Genomic DNA, 24471 nt, shown 5'->3' on the forward strand with positions numbered 1-24471 from the left:
AAATGGCATCAGATGTAGTAGGCTACATATGTTTTATGTCTGTATCTTCACAGTATTGCTGTTATAGTTCACATAATGACATTTTGATGCATATATGAATGCTGCGCTCACAGAGGAATCCACGTTTAGCGAATCGGTTCAAACGAATCATTTAAAAGAATCGATCGAAAAGAACAAATCGCGAATCAGACATCACGACTCCTCATGCGCTCAGTGGAGTCTTCATGAGGAGAACAGGAGCATCTTTACTAACTTCTGCAACCGTTTATCAAACATTTCCTCTCAGGCTTGTTTCAATGACTATCAGACTGAGTCTGCACAGTTTGGAATCGTAAAGACACTTGAGGATTAAAAACAACCGACACAAGAAGACAATTCTGCGGTTTTACATTGACTCGGATACAGGAGGATGAATTTATCATACACAGTTTTTCTCCTGCTAAACCTCTTATCACTGTGCAACTGTAATGATGCAACGCAAGTAAGTATACTCGTATATTAAATTAATATTTAGATTCATATTTCTATTACACAATTAATTCATATGCTTTATAATATTTATATCATAAATAAAGCATAATATAATGTATGTAATGTTGCAAAAATGTTGGTAATGAAAGCAATCTCAATTAAAAACATTTGACGAGGCATATAGGCTACTGTATGTTGGGGTGAATTCATGTTGATTCATTTGGGACACTTTTTGCCAGTGAGATGACTGGGAAAAAGTGTCCCAATCAACATGAATTCACCCCATCATTCATCTGAATGCACATGCAATGCACATAACAATGCTAATTTACAGGGGCCCCAAAAGCATTTGGACACTTAAATCGCACTTAAAAATAAAAACTAAATATTAAGTATCATCTGTGCATAAATTCTGCACTCTCTTTACTTTCCTTTATCATTTTTTTTGCTCAGTGTCTTGAATTTTTATTTTTAGTGGATCTATTAAGTCATCAATTGAACCACAGGTGTAATTCACATAAAAAATATAACAAACAATATAGCAAAATAATTTCTCTAATCTAGTGCAATGACATTCAGACATTTTAAGTGTGCCCAAAAAGTTTTTGAAAGCACTACAGGAGACAAAGTTATATCATTAAATATGTCAGATGCATTTTTGTGTGTGATCCAGATTAGCACGGTCTTTGTTTACCATGGCAAATGCTTAGTGAAATTTAAAGCCAATACATTTCCTCTCTCCTCTAACGAGTCTGTATTTAACTGCCATGAATAACAGACAGGAGACCAGCCTTTTGGACAGAGGTCGCAGAGACATCTGCCTAACAGCTTTTTGTACAACTGCCATCAAGCCGCTGAGGAGAAAAAGAGTATTAGACGCTTACATGTGGTTCCTGGAGAGGTTGCCCACTGACCGAACACACGGCCCAAACGCATCTGGGACAACATCGACTCGATAAATCGTTGCTGGAGTAATATTTGTGTTTCTAAGGGGACTTGGTTGTGTGTTGGCACACCGATGAGCTGCTAAACCCTGGCCTGAGCTTTCATGCCATGCCCCACAGGAGTCCCCATGACATCACCCACAACATCTGGCCTTGATAATTCATGTGTGCCATTTTTCATTTCCATACAAAGCTAACGTTTAGTGGGAATGTTCCTTGCGATCGTTTTAGATGTCCAATATCTCCTCCATATGAGCTTGTGTTCTGTAATTTCGGGATAACTGCTTGCCATCAAATTGTAACCAGGTGCTCGGATGGTTTCTTAACTCGTGCACTTTTGTGCCTCAGGGTTGCATGGATAAGCACCGAGTGATGGGCATCCTGCGTCAAATGGAGAAGTTTCTTAAAGGACAGGAGATCCGATTCACCGAAGGGCTTCGGATAATGAAATCCAAGCTCACCAACCTTCAAAACTCAGTGTCCAAGTTCCCACAAGCAGACCAGTCCTCATGTAAGTCACGCATGGGATAGTCACATATCTTATTATCTCTGTGGAATCATTATTTTTACATGTAGGGTTCAACAGGGCTAAAGGCACAACTTGAGAAAAAAGTGCTTTTCACTTCTCCCATATATGATCACAGAAAAAAATATACATGCTTTTATTGAACATTGATGGAGAAATAGATTTAGTATGAAAACAAATCATATGTATGAAAACATTTAAAGTATGAAAAATGTAGTTTGTTTAAAAAATCATATAAATCTGAGGTCTTTTTCCCCTTAGACACACTGGGTAAAACCAGCATGGGGAAAAAGGCACAAAGTATTGATGCAAATACTTAAAATATATGTCTAAGTTCATACTTGTTCAAAACAATCACTTTAGCAAAGTCTGTACTATTTTCGGTTTATTTTGATAATTAAAGAATTCACTTTTGTTCAAAAATTATTACAAAAACTTGCTTCAATTACCTTGAAAATTATTAACAAGACCTTTGTCACAAAATAGCCCCGTTGTACCCTATATACTTATTCTGACTTACTGATTCCACGAGGAGCAGGTGTGTGTGTGTGTGTGTGTGTGTGTGTGTGTGTGTGTGTGTGTGTGTGTGTGTGTGTGTGTGTGTGTGTGTGTGTGTGTGTGTGTGTGTGTGTGTGTGTGTGTGTGTGTGTGTGTGTGTGTGATGTCATTTAGGCATCTGGAGTTGCTGGCGTCAACTCCAGACCGTAAAACATACATCAAAGTTGTGTATGAAAGATGTAACCCTGCAGGCTGCTTCAGGATTTGAGGCCAGTGTTGTTATTGTTTTACAACTAAAACTAAAAATACAACAAAAAAAATCAGAAATAATTGTTGGTAACATAAAGCTGAAATAAAAATAAATGAATATTAGATAAAACACATAATAAAAATATGCAAGCTGCCCTTAATTGGAAGATGAATAGCCTTAGTCAGGGTAGATGGTATATTTAATGTGACATCCAGGCCTATAAAAAAAACGAGGCACTGAGAAATAAAAAAATTGACAGACTGTTTAAAGGGATAGTTCAGAGTAAAATCAACCTAGGGTCCTTTGCACCATGACCTCGAGCCAAACACCCCCCCAGAAGCCTTTTCCCTTGGTTGAACATTATTAAAATTAGAGCTTATTTAGAGATATCAGCCGAATGGTTTAGTGCAGGCGCGAATGGATCCAAGGGTGTATCTCGTAAATTACCCCACTAATAATGCCCAGAATGGCACCAAACTTCTACAGTAGCACAAACAGGTTCTGTACTCATAAAACGAGGCATTGGAAAGTTTGTACATCAGGAGTTTATTTAAATAACACTTGCCTGATGGCTAATGCTACCGCTAACCCGGACGTCGACGTCACTTCAGTGATTTGGGAAAAGCACGTAAAAGTCCTGGCAGAAAGCGATGCATAAGGATGTAGTGTAACGACGCCCAGTTCCAGGAATGCACTAATATTTTGTTGGTAGTACCAGTTTGCAACAATTATTAGTTAACACTAAGTTGTCAACACTCAGGAAAAAATAATAAAATGTATTTCTATGGAGTGTTAAATTCACTAGCTTTTCCCTTACACTTATGAGTTTTGCAAAGGAAGTGACGTCGACGTCCGGGTTAGCGGTAGCATTAGCCATCAGGCAAGTGTTATTTAAATAAACTCCTGATGTACTTACAAACTTTCCAATGCCTTGTTTTATGAGTACAGAACCTATTTGTACTACTGTAGAAGTTTGGTACCGTTCCGGGCATTATTAGTGGGGTAATTTACCAGATACAACCTTGGATCCATTAGCGCCTGCACTAAGCCATCCGGCTGATATCTCTAAATAAGCTCTAACTTTAATAATGTTCGACTAAGGGAAAAAAAGCTTCTGGGAGGGGTGTTCGGCTCGAGGTCATGGTGCAAAGGACCCTAGGTTGAAATTACTCCGAACCATCCCTTTAAGAGGCTGCACTCCTCATTCATAATCATTCATGACATCAAGCTTGAGCTTCAGCAAGAACCAATGAGGCTTGTTCTCACGTGTCAAGCAGGTTCGGTTGAGCTTCTGTTTTATGTGAATAAAAGCCTAAAATAAAGCGATCGTATCCCTTCAGAAAATTTTGACTAAATGGCTAAATTTTTTATGGATTCGTTTTATGATCTATTTATGAACTTTTTGATGTGTCAAAGTGGTAGTTGCGTAGCCTTCAATGGAGAGACAGAAATCTCTCAGATTTCATCAAAAAGATCTTCTTTTGTGTTCCGATGATGAATGAAAGTGTCATGGGTTTGGAACGACATGAGGGTGAGTAATTAATGCCAGAATTAAAACATTTTCATAAATATGTTTTCTGGCTAAAGCCTTTAGTTCTTCTAATCAGGAAGTTACACAGAAGGGTCTTTAATCAAACATTTCCCCAATGCAAATGTGTTTTTTGAACGAAAGAGCATGTGTTAGTTGGCCATAAAAGTATTCAGTCAATAAAAAAAATTGTGTTTGGACAGTAATTCTGGCAAAGAGGATTTATTAATCCTAATAAACGAGTTGAAAGGCCACAGAATTCCAACAAATCCAAAATCTCTCGAAATCTATTAGTATTTTATAAGCATAAAATGACTTCCTTCCTTCAAATGAGTGGTCTGGCTGGTTCTTCAGGTTTGGAAAGGAGTCCGAGGTCTGGATTGCTCTTTGGATAATGTGAATGTGTCGGATGTGAGACTGTGTCGTTTGGCTCACGTTGATGCGCATTTCATGATGAAGAATTACTTTGGTGTTTGTAGCAGCCAGTGCTTGACAGGACAAAATGATGTAGATTATGTGACAAACTTCCGATCATCTTTTACATTTATGCGCTGATGTGACAGGATTGGGCATTTTTCTCATTCCCCTATCGGACTTATTAAAAAACAATCCCTTTTAAAAACATACTTACTGTTCCTTGGGTTTTTTTTTTACTCCCAGTGTCCTGTATTTATTCAACATAAAATGTTTTAATAAAATTATAATCCAACATGCATTAGTTGTATTACATATTACACGAGTAACTGAATTTACAGAAAATGCACAATGGTATTAACGTGGATTTTTAAAAAGTTGAAAACCAACAATATATTTTATTTTATTTCCATATTTTGGAATGAAACAGTGTTCAATTAAAAATATTATAGAGCAGGTTTGAGATCAGTGTTATTTTAGTTTCATTGAGATAATATTAGTTAACTATAATTATATTGGCTTTGATGATTTGAAGTTGTTTCAGAAGCAGATTATAGCATTTTGATGTACAAAAGCAAACAATTTTTCTTTGTGCATGAATTGTGCACAATAAGGCCGACTTTTTTCATTTCATGTTCACTTCAAGAAGGCATAAACAACAGACGAGCACCAGCTCTTGTTTCTCTGCATGGTCCATGTGCTATTGTTCACGAATTCGTAAGCTGTCTGTATGAAATGAGGCATTTCCCATGAATCTTTTCCCATGACGGTTCCCACATTCAGTAACATGTGCCTGCCTTCAGGCAAAATATCTCAACATTTCAGCATGCGTGACTTCCGTCCCTCATGTAACCCTTCTCTGCTCTGACATTCCTCCTCTCTTTATGTCTCTTTCTCCTGTGTTTTCATCTCTAGCCCAGTTCTCATGCCCAGCTCTGGTGGCTCCGGCCCACGGCAGAAAGTTTGGCTCGAAGCACCTGGTGGGTCATGAGGTTCATTTCACGTGTTCTCAGGGTTATCGCCTGATGGGACCGGGGACACGCGTGTGCCAGGAGAACGGGACCTGGAGCGGAGCCGGTGTCGTCTGTAAAGGTGCGTCAAAAACTGTCAAGTTAATAAGCATCATACACTGTGAACATCACTGCTGGACTGTTTCAGGTCCAAACAGACTGTCCTGGGCTTTTTATCTAACCTTTAAGAGGAGGTGTAGAGTAACAAATCAACAATTCCTTCATTTTTTTACTTTAAGCAATCAGGCATGTAAACGTACCGATCTCGTATCGAACTGTGACCCCAAAACTAAGGTACGTACTGAACCGTGACTTCTGTGTACCGTTACACACATATATATATATATATATATGGTAATATATAACATAATAATATTGATCTATTATAGTCATATTAAACGACCCGGAGACCTTGACCTGAAAAAGGTTGAAGACCCCTGCAACAGAACATTTTTAAATGATTAGGCTATGTTTTAAAGCAACACCAAAGTTTCTTTTGTACCTTAAAGCTGCCGTCGGCAAGTCTGGCAGATTGGGTCGATTAGCCAAAATTTTGAATGTTTACAACTCTCACGCCCCTCCCACTACCAGCGAGCACCCTCCCATCGAGGTCGTGCTCGTCAGTGCGTCACTGTGCGTGTGTACCTGATTTTCTGTGAACGCGTCCGTCTCTTCAGCATCTATCAACACCATGGACTCGGAGGTAGGCTGCCCTGGCTAATCTATCCATAGATAGCAATAACCGAGGAATTGGAAGCTTGTTAGTAGATTTTCTCTCCGCCATCACGCTTCATGCAATCTCCAGGCGAACTTCAGGCGTGGCGTGTGCATGTGATATTAACGTGCGCGAGTGAGGGGGATCTGTGGCGTGTGCACGACCTGTGATTGACAGTCAGATCTCACACCCCCCTGCCCTGATTGGACCTGATGAAGCGGGAGCGCTGGATTTTTGCAAAACAAATAACACGCTCCAGGTGGAGTTAGAAGCTCTGGTTTTTTTCTAAAACCACCTTATTTATGTTGTTCTGTCGGATTATAGTGTCGATTACACTGAATATGATAAAAAAAATGTTGCCGACGGCAGCTTTAAAATAATGTTTCCAAAATGGTTTCAGTGGTTCATAAACTCGTAACAGGGTGAAAGGCACTTCTGCATTCGCTTTGCGACCCTCTATTGGCTATAACCGCACTATGCAAGTTTGCCAGATCGGCTAGCGGATCTGTAGTTCGAATGAGACATAAGAAACTACAAATTTGACTTGCTTTACGGCAAGCGTTACTATAGCCGATAGGTGGAGCCTATATAAAAAAAAAGCTGTTTCTGATGTCGCAATACATCATACTTTCATAAAATCCTGCAATATACTCTACCGTGTCTGTGGACATCGTTATTTCCGAAGCCGCTGCTGGATAAACAAATAGCGTGCGTGCGACGGTAGGCTAAATTATTTACGACAGCGGTAATGGACAATTCCGCTTCCAACCTGTAGGGGGACCGAAGAGGAAAAGTGCTGTGGTGTTGCTTTAAAGCAGCTTAGAAACTCAAAAATCAGATAAAGCAGCATGCATCATCATCAGACATACCTCACACATTCTCTGCTATGTAACTATATCTGTGTTATTGAGCAGAATTCCTGGACTAAGACACACATTATATTGTGAGCTGGGTAATCTGAAATCCCATTGAGAGTGACACTACTGAGATAGTGCCTGAATACCCATGCTTGTGAAAGAAACTGACTGTGAACACCACAGCTAAAGCGAACACTACACACACACAGGCACAGAGATAAGGAGTGAGTGAAGAAAGAGGGGCATTCTTCGCCTCTGAGCTGCACTGAATGAAGCGCTCGTTAAAGAAGCATTAAGTGTCCCGAGACGCAGAAAAACACCTGTACTTGCATTCCTGTCCATGGTGCGTCTCAACGCCTTCATGCTTCGGGTTCGACTCCGCTGGCAGGGCTACTGTAAAAAGAGCCAGACTCATAGGTCAAGTTTCAGATACACTACCACACAAAAGTCTGGACACACTCGACTGAACTCGTGTTTCCTGTAATCTTGAAAACATTTGTGTAACAATCCCTGGTCAACGAAGATGAAGAAGTATTTCCCAATAACAGCTAGCTTTATTGAACACAGGAAAACAACATGAAACAGTGGAGGCTACGCATAAACAATACCAGACGGTGAGTGATACAAACAGAGGAACTTAAATAGACCGAGATAATTAACTAAATAATAAGCAGCTGTGACGATTAATCAGTGTCCATAGAAACTAATGATTGGCGGGAAACTTAGACAAAGGAGAACAGAAAAACAGAAGTTACAGAAGTAGACAAACATAATAGTAACACTTCACAATAAAGTTATTTACATTAGTTAACGTGGACTAACAATGAACAGTTGTTTTTGTATTAAACAATGTTAACAAAGATGAATAAATACGGTGACAAAGTCATTGCTCATCGTTAGTGAATGCATTAATGGGAGCTTATTGTAAAGTGTTACAAACATCATTATAAACTAAACCTAAAGTTTCTGTGAGATTTTAATTATTTTAATAAAAATTGTAATGGATGCAGGAGGAGGGATGGGAACCCATTTCCACCTGAAAGTAAAAAAAAAAAAACTTAGATAAAGGAAAAATTAATACTCTAAATTAAAAAAAAGTTTTCACATACACAAAATTGAAAGGTCCAAATGCCTAATACCATTATCATGAAAATGTTAAATTAAACAATTTTAAACTTCTTTAAGATAGCATTTTTATAACAATGAAACATATCACCCCATTCTCATTACTGTACTCTGAATATTGAATATATATATATTAAAATTTGTGTTGTTAACTACATCTATTAAACATGCAAGGATCTTGCAAGGAATAAGAAATGTTTCATTGAAATGAAACAAGTGTAAGTTGAGTAAAAAGTTAAGTAACTAAAATTTAATTAAATTAAATAAAAACAAAAACTGTAAATAAATACCCTGGAAATCCAGAGTTCTCGTGAGAGCACAAGTTGAATTTGCTCAGCGAGTTTACTCTGGCGTCGAGTAATGATGCTCATTAAATATGCCCTTGTATCCGAGCTGCACCAATCACATCGGGTTATCTGATATAGGCGGAGCTAAACAGAAGACGACAGCGCTGTGACGTCAAAGTCATTAGTAAACATTGCAAGATGGCTATGGATGAACACCAGTTGTTTGAAACGGCTTTGGCCGCTACAATGATCGAGTTAGACTTGGCTTTATCTAAAAGAGGAACAGAAGACGCCGCTCAAATCCTTCCTTTGCAAGAAAGGATGTTTTTGCTGTTTTGCCGACCGGATACGGCAAGAGTCTAATCTACCAGTTAGCTCCGCTGGTAGCTAAGCGTATGGGGCTTGTTGTGATTGGTCGTAGTGTTATCCAATAGCGTGCAGTGAGATTTTCAAATGCATGCTTGGTGCCGCACCTCGAGCTGGCCGATTGTCATTAGTCGATGCCAGACCATTAATCTTTCAGATTTGGGTCTGGATTTCCAGGCTAGTAAATAAAAGTTGTGACTATTTCTTACAGTTGCAACTATGTTTCTTATTGTTGCATATCTCATATTTTTCCTTTATCTCACCTGTTTGATTTTTTGACTCTGAAGTGGAAACAGGATAACATGAAGAATCACGCATGTTCCTCCTTCAATAGTGTCTGAACACATCCCAGGATGCACTTCATGAGCAGAACTGCAATCGAAACAGAGAAGCATAAGAATATAGAATAAGAGTTTTCATGTTTTGCTCACTAAATCATTCCCATACTTCCACTTCTCTAAAATGAGAAAATGTTAATATGATAGTCCAGCTTCAGACTGTGTGTGTGTGTGTGTGTGTGTGTGTGTGTGTGTGTGTGTGTGTGTGTGTGTGTGTGTGTGTGTGTGTGTGTGTGTGTGTGTGTGTGTGTGTGTGTGTGTGTAAAGTCTCAGTGGGCAGAGGTTAAGCTCATGCACACATCTCATTAAGCGGCCCATGCTCCGATGGCACGCAACTATGCTAAGCATGCTATTGATGACTTCCTTTAATATCGCTGCTGGCAGCATTCGGGACATTCCTCGTGGTACAGTGGGACGGGGCGTGCGTGCCGCAGTGTGTTTGAAAGGGGTGTGTGTGTGTTTGAGGAGAGTTTGGCTTTGAAAGGCAGCACAGACGCTGTAATGTCCATGTTTCTGCAGGTGGGAGTAAGTGAGTCTATTTTGAGAGTTTTGCTTCCGAAAGCACCTCTTCAGAGTGGATGAAAACACAGAAATATGTTCATAAGGAGTTTTGAAATAGTTTAGGGACTGAAGTGAACCTTTTACATCTGCAGATTCTCGTGCTTAAGCCTCCTGGGAAAGAAAATAAACAGGAGAAGGATCGTGAGCAATGTTGTCGAAAAGAAACATTCCTTTGACCGGAGAGTCAAATCTTTAGATTTTTTCAAACCTAATTTTTCTTATTCACTTCTTCCTACTTAAATGTCCTTGTGTCTGATGTCTAACTGGACATTTCTTTAACTGGACAACTGGATTTTTTTTTCATCCTGTAGGAATTTTTATTTATTTGTAGAAACTCGTATCGAAAGCATTTTTGGCATAATGTTGATTACCACAGACAATCATTTTGACTCGTCCCTCATGTTTGAGTTGCTAAACCCTCTCGTAAGGACACAAAATAAATACTTTTTTACATAGAAAAATAATACAAATTACAAACACACAAACACAAAAGGAAAGTGTCCTGATGATAATGAGAATTTGTGTTTAATTTTCATGAAAAAGTGTCTTAAAATAGGGATATATATGGGAATTATGTTGGCTTTAACAAAAATGCATTCTTCATATTAGTGTTATTGTTATCAAAACATCTTATGGTCCTAAAATAGGCTTCATTTTTATGGCCAAATATATATTTTTTTCAATTTAACTGAACAATAATTACATTTAAAAATTTTTAACTTTACATTGTGACATTATTTTCATAACAATTAAGCAAAACACCCTCATTTTCATTACTCTACTGTGATATATATATATATATATATATATATATGGGAATTATGTTGGCTTTAACAAAAATGCTTCACATTAGTGTTATTTATTAAATTATAAAAAATCTTTTTTGTTAATTAAAATAAAAGCCGAAATAAAATAGAAATATTAGATGAAAACCTTACAGTTAAAGTTAAAGTTGAAGTCCTAAAATTATTAAATTATAAAAATAGATTAATAAAAAAAAATAAAAAAAATTACAAAGGCACATACGGTAACAAAATGAATTAAAAATATTATAATAGTGTATATAAATACTAAAAAAATAACACTGCTTCAAATATCTGCTTTTAAGTCCTGATGGTGCAAGTCTGTGTTTATTTCCCCTGTAAGAAAATAAATCATGCCACAAACTTTTGTATAAAACCCGAAACCTTCATCATCATAATGCATTGATCTGAAATCGAGCATTTAAAACATTGATTACAGAGCTTTTCTTTTTTATACAGTGTTTTTGACTATTGCACAATGAAGCGAATATGTCCTTTGGCACATTTTTGGAAATCATCTAAACCAGATACTAGACCACAGCAGTTGCACTCTTTTATTATAGAAATAACCTCAAATCAAGTCAAAAGAAAGTGGTTTCAAGGATCATTTGATCAGCTCTTCAGGGATCTCTGCCCTAACATGTGTAGCTAACAGAGCTCTATCTCCTCATCTTTGAGGAACATGTGTTAACGCTTCTTCTGTACAAGCATGCTCTCACTGCCCATCAATGATATTTACAGCATCGGCAGTAAATTCCCATCGGGAGCAGATGAAGTTTGCAGCCCGCAGCTGCAGTGGACAGATGTTGTGTGGCACAGAAGCTGTTGTAAACCTAACCGACCTCTCAAATGTTTACGATTAGGGACTCAAACGAACACTGTGAATGTGACAGCGGGCTTGTGAGAGAACCACAGGTTAGATGAACTCAACTTTCCTCCGTTGTTAACATTCCAGCGGTTTCATTTTACTGTTTCATTCTGTACAGGAAATAGGGAAGAATGTGGGCTCGTTTAATTCCTTCAACAATTCAGGTGTTTTCCATGGACACATAATCCTCAGCTCTGTACAGACAAGGAGATAAGAATCTGGGACATTTCAAGTATTTCTTTCATTCTTGCCTTAATTAGGAGTGCAAATCCATGATAAAAAGGGTGGTATTCCAGATTTAGTGGCTTTACAAAACACGACCATTCAGGATTAATCTCATTTCTGGGATATATTGTACCCCAAAATCAAAATAAACTTCTTTTATTTAATTTTTTTGCATTGTTATATTATTTTCATGAGAGCATATTTACCCATTCTCATTACTTTAAACAATGTATAAAATATTATTTAAATTTTATTTAAAAAGTATGTATGTCATGGTCCGCATTATTGTACTGCCTTTATTTTATGTTGAATTAAATCACTGATTTAAGTTGGTTAAAAAAAAAAATTCATTGTATTAAATTTTTTACTATTCCATATTTCATAAAAAATACTATAGAAATAATTATTACGAATAATTAAAATTGCCAAAACGAAAAAATAAAACAGGTCCAGATTCATTGCAGTAATATATTTTTTATTTAACCCTCAGGTACTGCGTGTCGATTTTTTTATTTTATTATCAATGAAATGAATGTACTATATTTTAGTTTGATAATGTTTTTTATTGAATATTTTGTATTTATGGGATTTTATGATGCTAAATTATATTTACGCTGTTTTAATAATCTATTTAATCACTTTTTGAGCATAGACCTGAAAATTACATTTCCAACTTAAACTGTCGTAAATCTTGAATGCTTTAGAGCGACAGACTTAAGTTTGATCTTAGGCCAAATGTCATCTTTGAAAAGAGATCAAATTTAGCAGATTATTGCTGAAGTGAAAAAAGTTTTAAAAAGTGAACTTAAAAAAAGTTACAGAATTTTACGTTTATTGTTATGAAAAATGCACAAAAATACTATTTAAAATTTTGATATGAAATATATCTTTTCAAAAACACGTTTTACTCTAAAACTGCAAGAAAATCAAAGCCATAAATCTAAACAAGTTGCGTTCTAAATTTGAGGCTTTCAGTGAGATTTAGTTTGGCCGCAGTACCAAACGCTTCCACTAGATCACTTCGTCTCCCATTCATTTCCAATGCGCTCATTTTTGACCACGAGGAGTGACTGTTTTTTTTCAGGACCATTTAACCTTTTCGAATCATGTCTACTGTCTAGTGAGTGCCAACAACTTTACCAAGTTTCGTACCATTTCGATGAAGTAAAAAATTCTACAAAAACCTAAACCTAAATTTTGACCGAAGAGCATCAGTGGGTCAATTGTCATGAAAATAAATGTCACACTTCAAAACATCTTAATGGTCCTAAAAATAGGATCCATTTACGATGATAAGCATTATTAGCATTCGGATGCAGCATTTATTTAGTCAACTTTAACTTAATATTCATCCATATTTTTATGATGTAACTGCACTGACATTATTAGATGAGAACAAAACTTGAACTGAACTTGAATCAATCGTTTTTCAAAACTGATAAAGGTTGGAAAATCGACACAGTTATTGAACTCAAATTAATCCAAATCCAAGATGAATAATGACACATCATCAGTATCTTCAGTAGAGATGGTTATAGATGAACTGAACTTAATTCTTTACACAGTTATTGAACTGAACTGAACTAAACTGAGCTGAATAATGACACTTTTGTGTTTTTAGAGCTGCTTTACAGCAGAATTGGACCTTTTCTCATTTTTGAAGTTTGCATTATTTTGAAGTATTGCATTATGAAATATATATTTTCAAAAACACGTTTTACTCTAAAACTGCAAGACAAAGTCATAAATCTAAACAAGTTGTGTTCCAAATTTGAGGTTGATATCTCAAAAAATGAGCTTTCAGTAAGATTGTGTTTGGCCGCAGTACCAAACGCTTCCACTAGATGAAATTCGTCTCCCATTCATTTTCAATGCGCTCATTTTTGACGGCAAGAAGCACAATGTGACTATTTTTTTCAGGACCATTTAACCTTTTCGAATCATGAACCTGCTTTAAAAACAATTTCTATTGTATAAAGTGCTATAAAACTAAAGGCAACATGACTTGACTTGATTTGCCATAAGACCTGTTAATTGCCAGTACTAAGGCTGTTGTCTTTCACACAGATGTGAGTGTGTGTGCCAGTAACCCGTGTCAGAACGGTGGCACCTGTGCGGAGGCTCTGAACCAGTACAAGTGCACCTGTCCACACAACTGGAGCGGGAGTCAATGTCAATACCAGACGCAGACAGGTCGGTGTTTCTTTAATCTCTTCTAGATGTGCCAATGGCTGAGGCTCGCTCTGAGCTTTTTGCAAGTGCAAAAACATAGCCTGTGTAACCCTTAATTCGGTGTCAAATCATGCAGCTTATAGAGGACACATACTAATACACGTTAGAAACATGGGTTACACTTTATTTTAAGGTGTCATTGTTACAGTGTAATTATATATTTAAGTACTGAGTAATATCAAGCAACTACATGTACTTACTATAGAGTTAGGGTATGATCAGGATTTGGTTGAGGGTTAGTTGCATGTAATTATGCATAATTTACTGTTATTACTATGATATGTACATGTAACATATGTAACAAGGACACTGTAAAATAAAGTGTTACCGAAACATGCTAACAACAAGAATTAGAATATAGAAGAGCATTAGAATATTATAAGAGTTCAAATATTTCTTGACCCCTCGAGCGATGAATGCCATACACAAGTTCTCTCAACATTACAGGTTATATTACCTACGGTACAACTCTTATTATCTAATTCATTACATTTAATTTATAAAAATAAAATAAAAACTCAAATATTAATGTGTACATTTATAAAGTAATGCACTACTTTACTCGTTACATCAAAAAAAGTAATCTGATTACGTAATGCACGTTACATGTAATGCGTTACCCCATCACTGCCCACTAGGTGGCGACTTTTGCAACACATTTTTTGTTTTGTTCAGAAAATGTAAAAAATACTTTTGCAATTCCAAATGTGCCTGTTAGTGAAGCAGAAGTTACACACTTCACCTTTAACCTGTGTTCCGGTCCAGAAATGAAAGCATGCATGTGAATGTTTGTCTTCATTGCTGTATATGCGTGTCTGAGTGTTTGTGGGAGGTTAAACCTCTTCTTTTCCATTTCCTTTCTCTCTCTCTCTCTCTCTCTCTCTGTCTCTCAGCCCCTCCGGAGTGGAGTGTTATGAATGACCCGGCCTTCAGCCGCAAGCCTCGCTGTGCAAGAGTGGACCGAGCTCAACACTGCAGCTGTGACGCCGGCTTCCACATGAGCGGCACCTCCGACAACAGCATCTGTCAGGGTATGTCCAGGATTCATAGCTTCAAACCACCACATACAAGGACATTTACATTACATTACATTTAATCATTTAGCAGCAATTTATATTTGTATAATTTAGCAATAAAGTATATTTTATCACACTGTAACGCCGGCGGCCTTAAGCATCTGGGGGCCCGTTTCAATAACTAATATGGGGCCCGACCCACATAAAACATAGACATAATAGAGCAGAAAAAGCAAGGATTGCTGTTGGTTTGCACCACTGGCATATGTACGTTTCATTTCCTCTTAAAATTCTTTTCCTGCTCAAAATAACATTTCAACCTAACGGCAAAAAAGGCAAAGGTATAAACACATAAACTACCGATATTATCCTTCAGATCGCTTAAGCCGTTCGCGGGGGTGGTAAGCGTCGCCATGGTAACCGCGGCGCGAGTTCGACCAATCAGAGACGTCAGTGTTTTGCTTAGAATTGTGGGTAGTGTAGTTTTTCTCCAGAAGATCGCAAATAACAAGGTTGATCATACCTTGTGGCTTTTATAGGAGCAGAAACTTTCGTTTCACAACCTCGTAGCTCGTGGTCAATCTACCTGGGATGGTTTAGACATTATGACTGAAAATCTAAATCCTACGGAGAAAATGAATGGGATTTTGCTGGTCTGTTGGGGCCCCCCTTGGAGGGCGGGGCCTGTTTCAATTGAAACAGGGGAAACATAGGGTCTGATCAGCCCTACTGTAAATCCAAATGACATTATTATGGGATAGCTTTCAGAATAATTTTTCAGTATTTTTAAATTAAAAACTAAATTTATTGAACAAAAACAAATGATCAAAATAAACAAAAAATAGTACAAACTTTGCAGAAGTTATTGTTTTGAACAAGTATCAACTTGTTAATATTACTTTAGCTAACTGTATTAGTATCAGTACTGCGGGGCAAAAGGCCCCCCTCGCCAACTCATACATTTATATTACTATTAAACAAAACAAAACGCTTTTATGATTTATTATTTTCCCTCAAAATTTGCTGCTCCATCAATGTTCAATAAAAACATATTTTTCCTGCAATGGAAGTAGTGAAAAGCACATTTTCCACAAGGCATTTTTATGTCTTTTTTTTTTTTGTCTCGTTTCCTTTCCGTCACTCTCTCCTGTCATTTAATCATACGTTGAGTTATTATGTGTGCATGTGTCCAGATGTGAATGAATGTGAGGTGTATAAGGCTGACCGTGGAGGGCCTCTGTGTGGCCATGCCTGTGTAAACGTCCCGGGATCGTACCACTGTTCCTGTCCCACCGGATACAAGCTGCTCGCCGATGGAAGAAGCTGTGAGGGTGAGTGAGAAACATACACTTACAAACAACGCTTCAGATTAGAAGTGTTTTACACCCATAGGAAATAGTTCAACTAAAAATAAACACTGACATTATTTACTCATCCACATGTCGTTCCAAACCTGAACGAGTTCTTTGCTGAAAGAGCCTCTATTCGTAGTTGTTTGAATCTGAAAGTGCAACAGGCCGGACATACTCTGTAAAAGTCATTTGGACACCTTACAAAGCCCTCCAGGGGTAAATGAAGCTGGTTGATGAAGACAAATAGTGAGGATGTGGAGGAAAATCGCTTGACTCAGTTTTTGGCTGGTGATTTGGAGGAAGGTTTGGAGAGCAAAGGTGAGGGAGTTCTTCTGCTTGATATGAATCAATCCTGCAGGACGATTTCAGCTCTTGGGTCTGTGTTGTCAGCAGGGCTTGTCATTAACACCTTCCGACTCCAAATGTGTGTGTATTTCAGCAGGGGTGTGTAACGCAGTCACTCCTACTAGACACTTTGGCGGGTTGAATTTTATATAATATATGAAGACTTCAGATGCAAAAGCCTTCTGAACTTTTCTTCTATAATGAGTATTTTTATCAAGCTCGTATATTTAGGTTCAGTAATTTCACTTTAATGACAATTAATAGGTCATTTTCATTGCCATTAAAGTGAAATACCTGAACATAACCATACAAGCCTGATAAAAATGATCATTCTAAAAGAACATTTCAGAAGGCTTTTGCATCTGAAGTCTTCATATATATACATTTTTCAATTGTAGTCTTTTAATAATGCTTCTGAAATTATAAACTAGGTGCTATGTAGTGTTGTATAAATATACATTTTTCAATATATATCGATACTCAAATCTGAAACGCTTTAAAAACTCATCTTCCGCAGAATAGATATACGATACTGCGCTTTCTCTCACTCATGAATCTCTCCGACAGCGATTGACACACAAACCCGCCTCTCCTCACTCACTCTTTTAATTTGCTCCGGATGAATATTGTTGGTGTTACAGGGCTTGAATTTTGGCGTGGGATTGCGCATAATTTTACTAATTCCCGCAGATTTTGTGCTCACACACATAAAGATGCATCTCAGAACTAAATTTAGTCTTTTTCGCTGCTTATTGCGCTTAAACAGTAAAAAACACACAAAATGATATAAAAAGGTGAGTATTCATGTAAACACAATCAGTTATGTTTTAAGTGAACATAAACAGTTGAGAAAGAAAACGCAAGTATAATGGTAAGAGTATAATGGATCAGTGCGTCAGGTCTTAAAGTGACAGGAGCCTAATAAACCTGCTACTAAAATATGAGATAATATTAAAAATATCTATATGGAAGTTTTTCCCCATGGTATCGATGTCAAAATTGTGGCCAGTGAAAATGCTGAGTTGGCTAGTAACTTTGGAAAACCACTGGTGAGTAAAAAAGGTAATGTGAAGCCCTGGTTGTCAGTGACACTCAGTGTTGGGGAGTAAAGAAATAAATAAAAATTAAATAAATACATTTCAGTAGTAGCATCACTATTAAAAAACTATCTAAAAATAAACAAATAAAGTAGTTGACCTCACTAATCAACTAGTAATTTTTTGGATTTTATGTTATATAAATGATGGTGTCTTCTTGTTCTTGTATTATTGGTATTGTTATATACAAATAGAAAGTTCAAAAGAACAGCATTTATTTGAAATAGAAATCTTACATAACATTATAAATGTCTTTACTGTCACTTTTGATAAATTTAATTCATCCTTGCTGAATAAAAGTACTTATTTCTTTCTTTCAGAAAAAAGATGTACAATGACGCAGAACATTTAAATATGAGAAATACAGATATATAGAAAAATGATAATAGACTTTAGATATCACACAAGTAATTGAAAGGATCTTGTATGTCAGATGGGTTGTAGCTTTAGTATTTTAACACGGGTGACGGTGTGTTTCAAAGATGATCTCACTCAGAAATCCAGCCAGGAGCACGTCTACGATCACAGACCTGTACCTGTACGCAAATCAAAACAAGCAGTCCCGCATGTAGCAAACTCACTATTTTCCTCTATTCTTCTTCTCTTTCACTGTATTATTCCTCTGATGTCTCCCTTCCCTCCGGCGCTCCAGATGTGGATGAATGTCTTACACAACAGCACAACTGCAGCCGTGGCACCACCTGTATCAACACCGGAGGAGGTTTCCAGTGTGTGAACCCCGAGTGTCCGCGCTCGCACGGCAACGTCAGCTACGTCAAGACGTCACCGTTGTGAGTGAGCATACACACACACTAAAGCTCAGCGAGCTGTACACTGCAGCTTATCTGAAGGAGAACCTGCTTTACACACCGGTGGCGAGCAGTGACTTCTTTAATATGAGTAATTAAACGGTACAGTGCATTGGCTTAGGACACACTCATAGACACAGATCTAGATCAGAGATGACGAATAAGAAAAACCATGGCAGGTGTCCAGTAAAATATATGCCAGATGTCACGTGATACGCACGAGCACCGTTTTCACAAACTCACGTTTTTGTTGTTTGCATGGACATGATAACAGTATCTTTTTCAAAAACGTACACTTTGATCCATTAGATAATGATTTAGATGATTATTTGATTAGTGTTAACAAGCAGGTGTACCTAATAAAGTGGCCGATGAGTGTGTGTGAATGAATATATACACTGCGTATGTATATATATATATATATATACACACACACACACACACTACTGGTCAAAAGTTTTAGATCAGTAAGATTTTAATGTTTTTAAAAGAAGTATCTTCTGCTCACCAAGGCTGAATTTATTTGATTAAAAATACAAACAAAAACAGTAATATTGTGAAATATTATTCCAATTTAAAACAGCTGTTTTCTATGTGAATATACAGTAAAGTGTAATTTATTCCTGTGATCAAAGCTGAATTTACAGCATCATTACTCCAGTCTTCAGTGTCACATGAACCTTCAGAAATCATTCTAATATGATGATTTGATGCTCAAGAGACATTTATGATTATTATCAATGTTGAAAACAGTTTATTACATTTTTATTTCATGATGCTATGATGAATAGAAAGTTCAAAAGAACAGCATTTATCTGAAATCTAAAGCTTTTGTAACATTAAACACTACCGTTCAAAAGTTTGGGGTCAGTAAGAATTTTAATTTTATTTTTGGGGGAAAGAAATTAAATAAATCAATACTTTTATTCATCAAGGATGAGTTAAACTGATCAAAAGTTACAGTAAAGACATTTATAATGTTAGAAAATATTCTATTTGAAATAAATGCTGTTCTTTTGAACTTTCTATTCATCAAAGAATTTTGAAAATAAAAAATTGTACACAACTGTCTTCAACATTGAAAATAATAATGAATGTTTTTTGAGGATCAAATCATCATATTAGAATGATTTCTGAAGGATCATGTGACACTGAAGACTGGAGTAATGATGCTGAAAATTCAGCTTTCATCTGAGGAATAAATTACATTTTAAAATATATTAAAATAGAAAACAGTAATTTTAAATTGTCATAATATTTCACAATATTATTATTTTTTTTTATCAAATAAATGCAGCCTTGGTGAGCAGAAGATACTTCTTTTAAAAACATAAAAAATCTTACCGATCTAAAACTTTTGACCAGTAGTGTATGTGTATATACTGTGTACATAGAACCAGTCAATGACACTTCATAGTGAGCCAGGGGCTGTTAAGTCTGAAGTCATACGAAAACTTAAGTGTGAGGAACCAGCCGAAACGTATGACATCAAGCCTGCCAGTAACCACTATGAACTGTTGTTTTATACAAAATATCTATGTGACTTAAAAACGTTTAGTTTTACCAGCATACGGGTTCAGAATGACACGAGGGTGAGTAAATAATCATAGAATTATCTTTCTCACAGATTTGCATGTGACGATTTCGACTAGAAACCGGGAGAAAATGACAGAGTAATGCATGTTGTTGAGCTTGTGTTTCCAGAGCTAACACACACACACATGTGTGTCTCCTGGAGTCCCTCACAGCACTGGGGGCCACTCATGCCTCCTCTAAATCACTTGCCACTTGCTTGCGGTGTAATTTAAGTGGGTTACAATCATTTGTTTTTCTTGTATGACACTTTTATGCTTGTTTTATTATGTAAGATGTTTTTTAAGCTGTGAATGGGCCCTTTGTGTCCTGCTAAATGTGAGAGGCTGTGATCTGTGAGTCACTAAACCTTGAAGTTTTAGGCACACATGCTATATTCTCAGTAACAGCACCAGAAATATTTACAATCATAACTGGCATAGCCCATGTTAAGATGTAGTGCAAAAGGAAACTTTGAGTTGGTTAGCATGGTCCAGTTCGCTCCTGCTGGTAGATGCTTTTATTAATAACTACATCACCTGAAAGCAAAACATGCATTTTTTTCACATTTCCGCCACATAATAAAAAAAAAATGATGCTTTGGTAAATTAGAATTATGAGATTAAAAAGTTGAAATGTTCACAAGTCATAATTATGAGAAAAAGTTACAATTATGAGATACAAAAATACAATTATGACATTTCAGACTTTTATCTCATAGTTATGACTTAGTATGTCAACATTTTCCAAGGTATAATTATGATATACAGTCGTAATAATGAGATAAGTCATCATAATTATGAGAAAAAGTTACAATTATGACAAGCCAATTATGAGATAAGAATTTTTTTTTGTTGACATTTCGACTTTTATCTCATAATTATGACTATGTCAACATTTTCATGTTATAATTATGACAGTCATAATAATGAGATAAAAAGTCACAATTATGAGAAAAAGTTACAATTATGACAAGCCAATTATGGGATACAAAAAAATGTTTTGTGACATTTCGACTTTTATCTTAGTATGTCAACATTTTCTTAGTATGTCAACATATTCATAAGGTATAATTATGACATAAAGTCACAATAATGAGATAAAAAGTTATGACAGTCAACATTTTTGTAATAATTTTGACTTCATGTTGTAATTTTGACTTTTTATCTCAATTTCAACTTTATCTCAATGAATTAGCATGTCATATTTTCGCCAAAGCATGATTTTTTTTTCTCATGTGGTGGAAATGGGATTGCGAAAGTTTACGTGTGTGCTTACTAAACTAGGATTTTGGAACAGATGTGCAGTATTTCAGACACCGTTAATGAGGTAACGCTGATGTTCTGTCCTCCACCACAGCCAGTGTGAAAGGAATCCCTGTCCCATGGAGAGCCGGTCCTGTCCGCTCGCCGCCAAGACCATTTCTCACCACTACCTGTCCCTGCCGTCCAACCTGCGCACCCCGGCCACCCTGTTCCGCATGGCCACCGCGACGGCCCCGGGTCGGCCTGGTCCCGACAGCCTCCGCTTCGGCATCGCAGGAGGAGGAGACTCCAGGAGCACGTTCGTGATGCAGCGCTCGGACCGTCAGACCGGAGAGCTGATCCTCGTCCGGCCCATGCCAGGCCCGCAGGAGCTCAGCGTGGAGGTGGAGATGTCCGAGTACGCCGAGCGCACCTTCCAAGCCAAACATCTGGCACGGGTCCACCTCCTGATCTCACCCTACGAGTTCTGAAGAGAGGCTGCTTGCTGATGTTTAGACTCCAAGAGGAAAGAATGTTTTCCTTATTGCTAAAGCTGAATGATAGAGTTGTTCTCAGAGGTGGCTCGGGATTTTGACGTTGGGATGGCGCAAAAATGAAAATACGGGAAGTAATGCTCAAATGGAAGTCAAATTAATATTTTAAGTTAATAAGTAAAGAAAAATGCTTTTGCTTTACCTGCTGGTACATTAGTGGTTAAAGGTGAAGCGTGAAATTATTTTCTCTGTTAAAATACTTTCATTTATTCGCTTTTAAAATCAAATTTAAGACCCTTTTTAAGACCTGCACAAGTAAAAATTAATGCTGTATGTCCTATGCAATCACAAAATAAAGCATGCATCTCAGATTCTTTTACTTACTGTAATTAAAGCGCTATTTCATATAAATTTTAAAGATTAATATTCACATTAGGTCATATCATGATTCCCGTTTTTCCATCCTCAAATTTAAGACCTCTTGAATGATGATTAAGACTTTTGTTATTCCATTTAAGATATTTAACCTAACGTTTGCCGTTGCTTACGTCACAAAAATGACACAATTGCACATCTCATTCAAGAACTACAGTAATGGTCAAACATAAAACATGCAGGTGTTAAGCAATAAAGGTTAATGCAAGTGGAAAAATAGAACAGGAAAGTGTATTATGCACATGTTGAAGAAAAAGAAAAAAAGTGGGGGGAAAGGTGCAATTCCTGGGAATTAACAACAAGGGGGAGAGCTTTATGATTGGTTAGATCAGTCAGTGAGGAAAAGACCATGTGACCATGTTGAAGTGCTAGAGAATGAAAGTCTAAAGACAGACACAAAATCAGCTAAACCTGTTGAACAGAGCGGCGAGTCGTTCCTTGTTTTTATTACCTTCTTCAGTTTCAGTAAAGTTAATTTCAGCTTGTAAATATGCACTGCTGTCGGTCAGTGAGGTTTAGACAGACTGAAATGAACAACAGCACTTCTTAGCATCTAACTACAGTACATGAAAAATGGCCTGTTTTTAATTATTGTTCCATTATGTTTGTTGGGTGTTTTATAGTAAGATCAACAAAGTCTGATTACTCAAAAGTATGCATTTGAGTATGATATATTTCATGTCTGCTGCTCATGCTAGTGTATATCAGGATTGGTATCTAATATTGAAATCAATGGCTATTTCACACATTATTGTGTTTTATTTCTCTGTCTTGCACACACACGTGTTGAACGTTTCTTAAATAAAGTCAGAGTTTTGATGTCTCTCTCTGGTTTCTTTGATCCTCCACAGCAAATTAACAATCGATTAGTTTGGGGTCAGTAAGTTAAAAAAAAAAAAAAAAAAGAAGAAATTAATACTTTTGTTCAGGAAGCATGCATTAAATTGATCAAAAATGACAGTAAAGATATTTATAATGTTAGAAAAGTTTTCTATTTAAAATAAATGATGTTATTTTAATGCTTTCTATTCTCAATCTCATATTTTGGGTTAAATGAGTATTGAAAATCTTTGGAATCTCTCCAGAATCAAATATGAAGCTCCTTCACGTGACGAGTAGCATAACCTTAAAAATTAGAGGAATGCCGGGGACAATAACAATCAGGAAATTAAAGAGTATTCCTCAATGTGTTTTTCAATTACGTGTTTGCTAGAAAGAGAAAAGTAAAGTAATGTTGACCACATGTGGTTGCCCACCCCCTTCTCTCTCTCTCTCTCTCTCTCTCTGTGCTTTAACTTGCAATAAGATGATCAAAAGAACCACAAGCTTCCAGAAGCACATGTTCAGGACGGCCGGGTGCCGTTTTAAATGACAATGCACTTCAACCGCAAAATCTCTGCATAATTATTGTGAAACATCTCTTCTCTCTGTCAAACGGGCCACTCTGAACCTTTCAAAAGGTTTTAAGTACAGTAGGATTTGCCAGAGAAAACTTAAGGGCCAAAGTCATCATTTAACTTTCACTACAAGAAATAAACATGGACCATTTGAGGGAAGAAGAGATAAGCAAACATTTAAACGAAAGGAATCATTTACTCACTCTCATGTCGTTCCAAAACCTGAATTTCTGTCTTCCTTCTGTGGAAAACAGATGGTTTTCAGGAATGTTCACGCTGCTCTTTTCCATTCACTGAAAGCATATAGAGAAAAATCTTTTGAATTCATATGATACAGTAGCTTTGTGTGAGGACTCACTGAAATGTAATTCAACAATAGTATGTAATTTACCCAGTAAACACCTGGTGTTAAAGTGTGAAAATGTCATGCATCACTATATCCACATGTGTTTGCCATTGGAAAAGTAGATTGTTATCTTGCCTGTGTTTAGTTCTGGTCATGGTACAGTTGTGTTTGTTTGTCATGTTCCTTGGTTTAAGACTCAAAGTTCACGGATTAGCTGAAAGACTCTTACGGACTTGTGGTTGTTTTGAGAGGAGAAAAAGTTATATGTACACTTTCCCCTTCATTTTATCAACAACAACAACCAAATCTGATGCTGAATTAACAGAATCTTATTTGAGATAGGCAA

General features: G+C 36.8%; 1 protein-coding gene and 1 long non-coding RNA gene across 3 annotated transcripts; one reads left to right on the forward strand and one right to left on the reverse strand.

Annotated features, from left to right (window-relative positions):
• Nucleotides 1–102: 102 nt before the first annotated feature.
• fbln7 (fibulin 7) lies at nucleotides 103–23205 on the forward strand. The gene is made up of 8 exons (XM_082153425.1): nucleotides 103–481; nucleotides 1764–1926; nucleotides 5547–5723; nucleotides 13854–13979; nucleotides 14912–15049; nucleotides 16228–16365; nucleotides 18481–18619; nucleotides 21569–23205. The coding sequence occupies exons 1-8, from the start codon at nucleotides 410–412 to the stop codon at nucleotides 21942–21944; spliced, it is 1329 nt and encodes a 442-aa protein (XP_082009551.1). The 5' UTR covers nucleotides 103–409; the 3' UTR covers nucleotides 21945–23205.
• On the reverse strand, nucleotides 14902–18215 carry LOC309486267. Of its 2 annotated transcripts, none has more exons than XR_014201428.1 (3): nucleotides 16457–18215; nucleotides 16260–16357; nucleotides 14902–15041 (listed from the first exon to the last, which is right to left on the reverse strand). It is a non-coding gene; the product is annotated as an uncharacterized lncRNA (long non-coding RNA). The 2 variants fall into 2 exon arrangements; XR_014201429.1 differs by having other exon boundaries at nucleotides 14934–15068.
• Nucleotides 23206–24471: the final 1266 nt, after the last annotated feature.

The sequence above is a fragment of the Leuciscus leuciscus genome (assembly GCF_965113295.1).
Source record: "Leuciscus leuciscus genome assembly, chromosome: 22".
NCBI classification, from domain to species: Eukaryota; Metazoa; Chordata; class Actinopteri; order Cypriniformes; family Leuciscidae; genus Leuciscus; species Leuciscus leuciscus.